This window comes from Oxyura jamaicensis, chromosome Z (assembly GCF_011077185.1).
Source record: "Oxyura jamaicensis isolate SHBP4307 breed ruddy duck chromosome Z, BPBGC_Ojam_1.0, whole genome shotgun sequence".
Lineage (NCBI taxonomy): Eukaryota > Metazoa > Chordata > Aves > Anseriformes > Anatidae > Oxyura > Oxyura jamaicensis.
The window spans coordinates 49,501,747-49,512,959 of record NC_048926.1 but is presented as its reverse complement, the minus strand read 5'-3'; the positions used below and the strand labels follow the sequence as shown (position 1 = coordinate 49,512,959).

At 40.7% G+C, this 11,213-nt stretch overlaps 1 protein-coding gene across 1 annotated transcript; it reads left to right on the top strand.

The window, feature by feature from the left end:
* Nucleotides 1-1,604: 1,604 nt before the first annotated feature.
* Nucleotides 1,605-10,361, top strand: MINAR2 (membrane integral NOTCH2 associated receptor 2). The gene is made up of 3 exons (XM_035310833.1): nucleotides 1,605-1,992; nucleotides 8,949-9,194; nucleotides 10,133-10,361. Exons 1-3 carry the CDS (start codon nucleotides 1,669-1,671, stop codon nucleotides 10,310-10,312), a joined length of 750 nt encoding a protein of 249 aa, XP_035166724.1. The 5' UTR covers nucleotides 1,605-1,668; the 3' UTR covers nucleotides 10,313-10,361.
* The last annotated feature ends 852 nt before the right edge of the window (nucleotides 10,362-11,213 follow it).

Here is an 11,213-nt window from a genome sequence, read left to right as displayed (position 1 = left end):
TGTGGATTCTGGGAGAGTAAAATAGACTAGAATGCAGAAAGTCAACAGGTATGCACACTATGCCCAAGTAGCATCTCTTCTTGCCATTTAAAAACACAGTGATCCTGGGCTGGGATTCCCCTAGCCCAGTCATGCTTTTGTTGTGTTCTCACATAACATCTAATGAAATTAGGTAGTATCAGCAAGTAAATTCACACAGATGCTCACCATCTTGTATGCTACAGAATCACAGAAAAATCCTGTCTTCAGCAAGAGGCTGGAAAGATATATACATTAAAAAAGAAGGCATGGTTATACATACTATGTATTGTAGAACACTAGTTATTGCTGTCCTAGGTGTCCACAGGAAATGAGGGGACTACATGTCATGTTAAATCTAAAACATAAATTCATGGTAGTCACTAAGGGTATGCTGTATAGGTGTGATACAGTGTTCCAGGTTTTCATTACATTAGGGGAATAAAAGGCCTAAATTAAACAGCACATTCCCTAGAGGCATGCAACTTCAGGAGCACCTACCTAAAAGCATGGTCATTACTGCCTTTTTTGTGGCTGTTGGCAAATACTGTAATTGGAGTTTCTACTGGAAAGGCCATGGATTAATATTTTTAATGAATGTGCGGCCAAATAATTGCTAATACATGCAGGCAAGGAAAAATCATGAACTTTCTACATGGATAAGAAAGGTTTTAATTCATAGGTATATCAAATTAGTCATTTATTGTATTAGAGCCTCATGTCAGTAACAACAACAACGAAAAATCTACTTTTTAATTTTTCTTTTAAAATGCTAGAAATACAGGGAAGTGGATTGATTATATGGTTTAAGTACAAAGCTAAAAATTTCATGGTCCCTGAATTCCCAGCACTTAATTTTATTCAAAATAGGCTTTCCTGGATTTCCAATAATATGCTTTCAAAAAACTATCCTATGTGGCTCTGTCATAAAAAATTAACCATGTCTTACAAAAATTAGTAAGTCTGTGGGAAAATAATAATAATAATAATAATAACAATAAATGCTTGTATTAAGTAATGTCCATGATGAGGAATTTCACTAGATGAAAATCAAAAGAGCTTCATACTTCTAAAATGCTGATGAAAGTACCAAATCTCAAAATAAAATAGTGAAAGTTAAGGGACTGACTACACCATTCAAGTCAGTAAGAGTTTTTCCATTCACTTGAACAGAAGCAGAGTCAATTCCTTGAAAACTTCTGTTATCAATTACTTGAAAAAACAACAACAACAACAACAAAAAAACGGTATTTCCCAGAGTCAGGAAGAATTTGCTGTCAGAGAAATCCCTGCATATGAAGAGGTGCATGTCATAGCTGCCGTGGTGAATGGCACCAACCCACACAGCATGGTGAAGCCTGTTAGTGCTGCCACGGAGGAGGAGGAAGACTGGCTTTGCACTGGGAACTGCTTTTAATTTTATGAAAAAGAGCTTGCTTTGAAGTGCTGTAAGCTTTAAATTTTTGGCAGGTCACTTGAGGAAGTGCTGGTATGCATTTAAGTGTCTCATGCATCTACTCACTGGTACTCGGTTAGCTTTAATGAGCACATATGTATCTATCAAAATAGACCTTGAACTTGAAAACTTAAGCTAGGCACTTAAAGAAACATGTCCTGTCTGCTCTTCCACTTCTAAACAACCTTTTATCAATGGTAGATGATATAAGTGAGCCTGACACCAAACAGGGGTCAGATACAGTTTCAGGAAACTGTCGTATCCTTCTTCACATCATTAATAATAGAAGGAGAGTGCACAGCCAGGAAGCAGAAGCTTGGGCTGCTTTAATTATTACTGTACAGGACAGAAACATGGACTTCTCCGTTTTGCCAAACAACAACCATCCTGATAAATTTCTACAATTGGAGGTGAAGTCTTTAGTGAAAAACTCTGCCTTTCTACAAGCCAGCCTGGCAAAATTCCCAGAAGCAGCTTTACCTGGAGTGCAGCAGTGGCACAACAGGGTTTATTTACAGGTAAGGCCTAACAGACGCAGACTTTTTTTCTTGATTTTTCTATGTTGTTTTGGGGGAACTGGAGGCAAATGATGTGAGCTTGGCATTTCAGCTGTGAGTGGATTCAGCTTCCTACATCTCTGAATCCACGCTGCTAATATCTCTGGGAGTTTTCCTACTGACTTCAGTGAGGATCAGACTCCAAAAAGACAGTTGCTCTCTTCAGTAGTAAGGCAGTCCACCTAATTTACTTCAGTACATTAGGCTTTATGTTGCTTGTGGTAACATTGTCATAGCATTTCCCAGAAAGCCTACTGGAGTCAAATACAGATGAATTATACTAAGGGGCTAATGGGACACCCTCTCTGAAGAAATTAGAAGTATGAGAAAGAAGGGAAAAGAATATCAAAGGAGATAACAAACAAACAACAACAACAACAAAAAGAAAAACAACAACAACAACAACAACAGGGGACTTAAATCTGAAATCCAGGCCATATCACTCATTGAAAAGGCACATTAGAGGGAGCAATAGAAATTCTTGCTATCGTCTTGCTAGCTTGTATATGTCTACACAGTTCACTGTAGCTTCTTTACTTTGCCTTGTTTTAACTCCTTCCTCTTTGACCTTGCGGTCACCCTAGCAAATGTCTGTGGAAAGCATGAAAAACAATGACTGTATTAATGCAGGTTATTATTATGTGGAGGTAGCAGCAGTTTCATGGTAAAAAATGCAAATGCACACTGCCTAGCAGAGGCCCTGGAGCCTGCAGAGGAGACGTTCATATCTGGATCAGCAGCAGTACAGCTGCATCAGCTCACACCCCTCTGGGCCCCACTTGCTATGCACACCACAGCACTCTTTTCCTGCTGCCCAGGGAGCCCCTCGCCTTTCCCCACCCCTAGCCTGAGCAAAACTCCAAAGTCTGGTTCTTGTCAAGGGATAGAGACGCATGAAGGTGGCTGGGGGGCTGCAGAAGGGTCTGCATCCTGAGCATTCTCGGGGTGGCAGTCAAGATTCCCAGGGCAATGAGGAACAGGAGGCAAAAAGCCAATGGGTATGGAAGGGAAAGAGGAAGAACCTTGAGGTCTCCCACAGCAACTTCCAGTTCAGCTTCTTCCTTCTTGGCCTCTACTCCCCATCAGCTGCCCAGACCCCTTCCCTCCCTCCCAGAGACTGCTCCTATTGTATGCTCCTTGCTGGCTCACCCCCACAGGGGGAAGCTGGGAGGAAGAAGGGGGCAGGCAGGGGGGTCCCACAGTCGCTGCCATCGTCTCCCATGCACAGAGCCTTCGCCAAGGGAAGGAGCCTGCAGGATCCCAAACAATGGGATTGTGAAGCAATGCTGGCCTCGCTCTCCACCCCGCCGCGGCCCCTCTTTTGTGCAGGACAGAGGCAGCCACACACAGAGCCGCCTCCACAGCAGGGATGCTTCTCCCTATTGTTGCTGAACAGGAGGCACTGAGGCTAGGCCAGGGCTGCAGCACTGTGGGAGGACTGGACCATGCGGGGAGCTGTGTGCCTTCTGCTCATGCTCTGCCCTTCATCACAAGCAAGGGGGATGTTGGTGAGGGGATGAGGAAATGTGGAGGGTGTGCATTTTCAGGGAAATTCCTGTGCTTACCACATCTCTCAGAAATACAGCCTGCAACACAGTACTTTTATAAATGTAGAACCTAGGGCACAACTTACGTTTTTAAGTGCAATCATTACTGAATGCAAACTGTCCAGATAAAATTCATTGTGCCTTATTCTCTCTCCCTTATGAACTCGCCTCCTCTTTTTCCCTTTTGCTGACAATCAAATAAAGGGAAGAGAACTGATGAGTTCCAGACGTTAGAATAAACACGATGGCACAGTGGAGAACTAATGGCACAGGAATAACATGTTTTGCTTTAAGATGAGAGAGCTAATGGGGTTAAGGGTTAGTTAATTCAGAAACGGAAATGGGGGGGGGGGGGGGTAGAGGGGTGGAGGGTGAGGGAGGGGAATTCATTTCAGAACATATGTGCATGACCTACAGGCTTCCAGAATCATTAAACCTTGAGAGTAGCCGAAACTCCTTGCAGAAATTCATTTTCTTTAAGAAACTGTTGCTGCTCGAGACTCCTTGCATAAAGTGACTGCTCGGTGGTGTATCTATGGCCTCTTCCAGATCTTTGTCATGAGATCATTCAAATTCAAGTGTACTTACCTGCTTATGTGTTTTCCCCACCTATGTTTTAAAATATATTTCCATTTTAAAAAGCAGCCTGTTTATAAAAACAACTCATATTTCTGACCAAAAAGTTGACACTTCTTCTCCTTACTTTCTTCTTCTGTGTCAGGCAAACTGAACAGCTTCCCTTCTCAGTGTATATTTTCATCATCTACTTCAAATAAAACAGACCATAAAGTGGTTCAGGAATCTTGGCCCTTCCTTGTGAAAAGCAGCATAAAAAGCACAGACTGTTTCTTCCACAAATGGCTAGCTACTGACTCCTTTTGGATTGCCCTGAGAACTCCCAGCCCCATGGGATGTTCTGCTCACAACACCTTGAGGTGCTCATAGTACAGCGGGTGACTGATTGCCTGCATCTGCTTCTGGGGCAAAGCTTTTCCCTCTCTTCTAGCCTGTCCCCTTGTTTTCTGCCTTTCTCAGACTTCCCTTTCCTGCTTGAGCTTTCCCCTTTTCCCTGTTTCTGGAAGAGCATTTTGTCTTTGAATACTGTGTCACTTCTCATTGCTGCTGTTGCTTAGGATTGCACAACTCTGAATAACTTTTGGCCTGCAAGTATTGCAGTTACCATGCTAATTGTACTCCTAACCCCTCCTGGTCTCTCATCTGAGCGTAATGCCTGTGTCTTGCCTTTGTACACTTCTCAAGGCACTGGAAGAGTGGATTTTTACCTCTTAGCTAGGTCCTGGGCTAGTCACTAGTGTGTCCCTTGGCTCAGACCTCTTTCTCCTATTCTTCCCTAGATATCTACTACTGGCTGCAATCAGAGACCAGCTGCAAGGCTGGCAGGAGCTTTGGTCTGATGCCGTGCAGCAGTTCTTATACATTGTACTCACAGCCCTGCAGATCTCCATTAACAGCGACAGACAAAACAGCTTCCTTTAAGTAAACAATTAAATACTGTGGTAGATACTTCTACCCCAGTACTCTTGTTGCTGCACTATGAAAATCATCAGTAAGAATGCCTACTTTTCTCTAAATTGTTCTGGGTCCTTTCATGTCAGCTTAAGTTTTTACAACCACCTACTGATCTGCTATCCATGTCAGGTGTGTCCCCAGGTTGCTCTGCAGTACCCAATACTGCCCCGTTTTCCTGAAAAGCATATCTGTGGCCCTTCTGGTCTCTTGAAAAGAAAACTTTTATTCTTGGGAACCCTTAATGTGCGCTGTCTTTTGCTTTTTGTATGTAGTCACATAGCCATGGTTACTGATTGCTTCCCTGGTTATTTTTATTTTTCCACAGCATCCCACATAAGATCCCCCCATAAAAAACCCCCCCCCCACGTTATATGTTTGTTTTTTTTCTTTTTTTAATTGACCAAATGCCTTATCACAGGAATCCTTGGGTTACTACCTGTCAGCTTTCTGTCTACGAGTTTCTGTCTCCTTTTGTCCCTACATCAGAAAAGTGCCCTTCCTGTTGCTGGGAGAGCTCTCCAGTGTGTGCTGTGTGGCTTCTGCAAAACAGAGAGTTATAATTTTAAACAAATCACTTACAAATATAATAATTGCCCTGCTACCCACTTTCATGGGGATTGAGGATGTTGTTACAAAACAACTCCTACAGTTTGCGGTGGCCCTACATTTCTGAAAGACTACTTCGGTAAAGCTGTTAGGCACAGCTGCCCACAGACAGCATTTGTCGCTTTCATTAAGTATCAGCCCACCTGCAGCCAGTAACCACAGCTTGCCATGGGACACAGAGCTCTCATCGTGAGGGAGTAAAGAAAAGTTTGACTTGCACAACATAACATTCTTTAATCTTTTGTTGTTGTTTGTTTTTGATGTCTCTTTGATCTCCTCTTGCCGGTAGATTGGCTTTAGACCAAGGCCTAGCCTTAGCTCTTGATATATTGGTTTTGTTTTCACAGCATCTTCTTTTTATGCATGTCAGCTCTCTGGATCTGACAAAGAGGGACAAACTGCTAGTGGTGAGAAATTAGTTATAAACAGCACGAACGTTCTTCCTCATGAGTTATATAGGCATCAGATGTAGTTATGTGTATGCAGATGAGTATTTCTCATCTTGTTAAATGAGTATTTCTTCAATATATTTCAACTATAATTTCTTGGAGTTTTTTATAACTACTGCTGCTTTGAGCATTTGCTGTTCTCTTCTTCATTTCAGTGAACTCCAATATAAATTTCCTCCTATCAGTTCTGATTTAGATCTCTTTCACACTCATTCATGATGGCTCCTCAGGCACAGTGCATACAATGTTAATTCTTTAACACACTTAAGTACTGAAGTTTACAATACTTTCATCTTTCTTTGAATATTGTTTTTGTGAATAAGAATCAAAACATTGAAGTCCATAAAAACTGCTGATGGCTTGAACCTTTAAAGAATGTGTATTTTTTTTGCTTGAACTAATACTTGAATTCATATTTTTATTTTCTAACCTTATTTTCTCTGTTTCTATAAATGCATATATTTCTTGTAACCTGCTTCATGCTTATCTGTACTATTTATTTGACCTACACTTTCTTTTTGTCTGTGCCTTAGGTTTTTCTCCTGTTTCCCTAAGTAGTCTCTAGGTCACATCTACTGCAGAAGTTTCACAACCAAGCCTTTGGCTGTGTTCAAGTATACTCTGATTAACGTTGCACTTCAGTGTTTGTTCTCCAGACCTCCTGCAAAACACCTCCTACTACAAATTCCAGTCCAGTTCTCACAGTAAAACTCTGTTGCTCCTCCCATCATATTCCTTCCTAGCATTACTCTAGGATAAGACATTCTCCTGTTCTCATGCATTGCTGCCCGTGAAAAGCAAGCTAGTCTGGAGGAAAGTGGCATAAAGTTTTGTCACAAAGAACTCTCTTTATGAACAAATTCTGCATCGTGCCATCTTTTGCAAGTTTTGGAGTTTGTTATTTAAAACAGCTTTAAAAACTGCTGTCAAGTTGCATTATTTTCACAACATTTTAGCCTAGGGAGACCAAACATCCCCTAGTGAGCCAGCTCGCCTTCTTCAGCAAAATGTTCTTCAAGTTCAGCTATCTAGCAGGCCTGAGGGAGGCATCATTAAGGTCATTGAAAAATTTTAAATAAGAAATAAATAAAACAAAATAAAATAATATGCAGTCAGAAAGAAATGACAGTTAAAAACACCAGCTCAACTGAAATCTGGCCAGTACAATCCAGAGGGCTTCAGTGCCAGCTGTAACTGCAGTGCAAAGAGTAATACTGTCAGGGGACTTGTCAAGGCTAAGGACTGACATATGGAAATTATGAACTAATGGAAGAACTGGGAGGGCACTCAGGATCTGCCCACCTACTCATGATAATTATTGATGGGAAATATTCTTAGTCACTTGTGAAGATTTAGTGATAAGAGTGCCAGCATGATGCTTTCTGCTAGGGTTTCTTAAACAATGACTATTTCTTTATCTTCTCCTTTCCATCCTAAAGGAAAGCAGCTCCCCCACTTCCTTCTACACCTTTCTGCCCCACACGTGCTGTTGTGTTTGCACAGACCCGAGTTACAGAGCTTGTGATTATCTTTAGCAGCTGGCTTCCACTGAAAGTGGATCCACCAGCTCACCTAGATGGCAGGCTGTTGCTCGAGCAGAGGAAGCAAGCAGTTTGCTGTCAGTTTCAAGACCGATGCTGTCTGACGGGGGAGCCAAGCAGCTCCAGAGGCAGTGTGAGAAGAAGGCAGCAGCCCCATGCTCCCAATGGCAAGCCTTCCTGGGCACCAAGCCAGACCATGACCACCCTTGTCTCAAGACAGGACAGAGGTGCTGGTGGGGAAGCATCATCTGCTAACAAGGAGAGCTTTGTGTGCTGTGGGATGGTACTGTAAAGGCAGTCCTGAAGCTACAGGACAGATAGTGGTGTGAGAGCAGGGCTGTCAGACACAGCTCTCTTAGGAAATTGAGGTGCAGCTGGAACCACCCATCGGCTGCAGGTTAATTCCAAGTCTCAGCGACAAGGTTGTGGTGAAAGACAATGCTGAACAGCTTGAACTGTAAAGTTGGATAGCCTTCCTGCATGCAACTAGAGATCAAAAAAGAAGGCACCTGCAGTCTTACCAGCTCCCAAATAGACACTTGTCAAGGTTTTAAGGAGCACCTTTTGAGTTCTTCAAAAAGCAGATCCCACCAGGGTTGTTCCTCCTCTTCCTTTGCTACCTCCTGTCTAAAGCATCTGATTTAATTAATAATTGTGCAGGGAAATTGCTTAGGTACTCAATTACCTTTGAATTTTGACAGTGCCTGACCTGGGACTTTCCCTTGGTTACATGTCAGGCCTCTCTGACATCCTGACATGGGTCTAACGTTCAATAACGTGAACAGAGCTGCAACTTGCACCCATTGTTAGATGTGCAACTCCAGTAAAGCCAGTCAGTTACATACTATCACTGTGTGTTTCAATCTGTTTTGTCTTTACAGTTCTGCTTCTGCATCTTAGTCATTTGGCATCTCTCAGAGCTACAAGGTCCACCACTGTACACCATGGCACCATTTTGCTAAAATACAGGCTTTCTTTCAGCAGGTATAATAATGCAAGTTTCTATTTGCAGAAAAGTTTAATGTCCACATTGTACCCACATGTTTTCAGGAGAAGGAAGAAATCTGCACAGAGTGAACAGTAAGGCTCCCTTGATGCACTGTAGATTTTTGCCAGAAGAAGAAAAACTGTTGTACATGTAATTTTAAAAATGACTCTATTATATTACAAATAACTCTGGGAGGAGACCTGTGTCATAGGTAAATGAAAGAAGGTCAACTTCTACTCTAACTTGTGCTTTGCAGAGAGAAAAGAAAAACATCACTGAGCTGCCTGGCTTGGAAATGAATGGCATCAGCCAAGAAACGATAGACAAAGCCCTTGGGAAACACATTACAGCCATCACCCTGAAATCCACAATCAAGAGCAATCCCCTGTATAGTGATATCCAGGTGGATGATGACTGGGAGGAGAAGAAAAGGACACCTTCCTGGACTGTGCAGGACTATGACAGACATTCACTGCATTCTAACTTGGCCAGCCACATAAAGGTAATGCACTGCTGCACTGCATTAGTCACGTGGATTGCTATGAGCTGTGTGTGGACATGAACCACCATGTTTGGTTCTTTTGGTAGGATTCCAGAAGTAAATATGGACAAGCTTTCCTGTATAGACATGACACTAGCCTGAGTGTGATCAAAAAAATAAGTCTACATACCTGGTTAGATATCAGGAATTTTTGTTCAGCAGAACATGACTTCTATAGCTACACAAGGTCTTGAACCACAACACACTGCTTCTGAGTTTCCCTATATATAGGGCAAATCTGTAAATCAGGTACTTAAACAATAAATGGCTAATTTCATAACTTTTCATATGGCTGTTTATAACATTATTCTGTTATCAGATAACTTTCTCAGCCTTATTTATACCATGCAGAATCCTGCCCATATGTGAGTTGACACAAATCAATTTTAGGGTTACTTTTGTGCTCATTTTTTTGTTTGTTTGTTTTGTTTTTGTTTTTTTTTAGTTTATTATTATTATTATTATTATTAGTTTAGTTTAGTTTAGTTTGTTCATTTGTTTGACTTTTGCTGTTCCCTGTTTTTGGAAAGGGACGCAGATCTGCATTTGTAAATCAGCATCTCTTCTTGAGAAACCATGCAACATGGTTTCTTCTTCTTCTTCCTGCCCTCCCCCCCCCATCCCCCACCCTTTTTTTTTTTTTTTTTTAATCTCAATGGCTGGTGTCCTACATTTGGTTCCTGGCTGAAAAGTGTGGTTTTAATTTTCCCCGGTGGAACATTTGCAGCATCTGGCAAGTAGTGTAACCTATGTTCAAGTGAAAGTCTCTTGCATTTGTGTTGTGATGCTTTAAATTCATTAATCACTATCTGATGATAGCCAAACTACTTCTAGCAATGTTCTAATGACTTGATGTGCAAGACAGAGAAACTGAGTTCATTTTTAAATTTTTCTTTTAGGAAAATCCTAATGATCTACAGTTCTGGATGGGGGATATTTATACTCCTGGGTATGATACCTTGTTAAAAAAGAAAGAGAGAGAAAAAAAGCATTCCAAATGTTGCCGAATCATCCTGCTCATGATACTAGCTGTTTGCATCCTGATTACCATAGTCACTCTCAGCGTTTTGCTTAGTTAGTATAGCCAAATGCTGTTGATGGGAGTTTTTCAATAAATATTTTTTATTAAGCTATTCCCCTCCCTTGTTTTATTTGAATTCCAATTTTTGTCACAAATACAATTTGTTTGACATCACTATTTTACAATGTTCTTGTACCACATAAGGAATTGATCCTGAAAAGATACAAATACCCTGAGCATAGCAGAATGTCTCCTTATGGGTATAATTTTATATATATATATATATATATATATATATATATATATATAAACATGCTAATTCTTATAATGCCTTATTCTTTTATTCTTTTGACTAGTGATTTGGTTTGATGTATGTAGTGTGGTCCATATGGCATGCAAAGTCAACCAGTTGATTATTTATTGTAATAAATACCTACCCTTTTTATGATAGCTATTATTGGACTGTAATAGCAAAGGATGATAGAGTGGCATTCAAAGTATCATAAAGAATTCTAAATGATGCATTACTTACTGACTGAATAAATTGTTGCAATGACGCTGCTCTTACTAAAATGTTAGCCTGAATGCATAAATATTTCCTTGCACTTTTTCAGAGAAGAAAAACAAACAAAAAATACCTTGAAATCTTTGAATTACTATTGAAATAATTTTCTGGGATCTGTGACAGCGTTTCTTTATTCCTGTGTCCTGATCTTGACCACGTATCATGTCTGTCACCCCAAAAAATTGAGAGACAATATTTCTTTAACAGTTGCCATATCAGAAATCTGGAGCTAAATCTGGGGAGTGCTAAAATATAAATGAATCAGAATACACATTAAAAAGATTGAAGGTATACAGACATACTGTTAAACAGGGTCTTTGTAAATAAAATAAAATTAAAAAAAAGAAAAAAGAAAAGAAAAGAAAAGAAAAGAAAAGAAAAGAAAAGAAAAGAA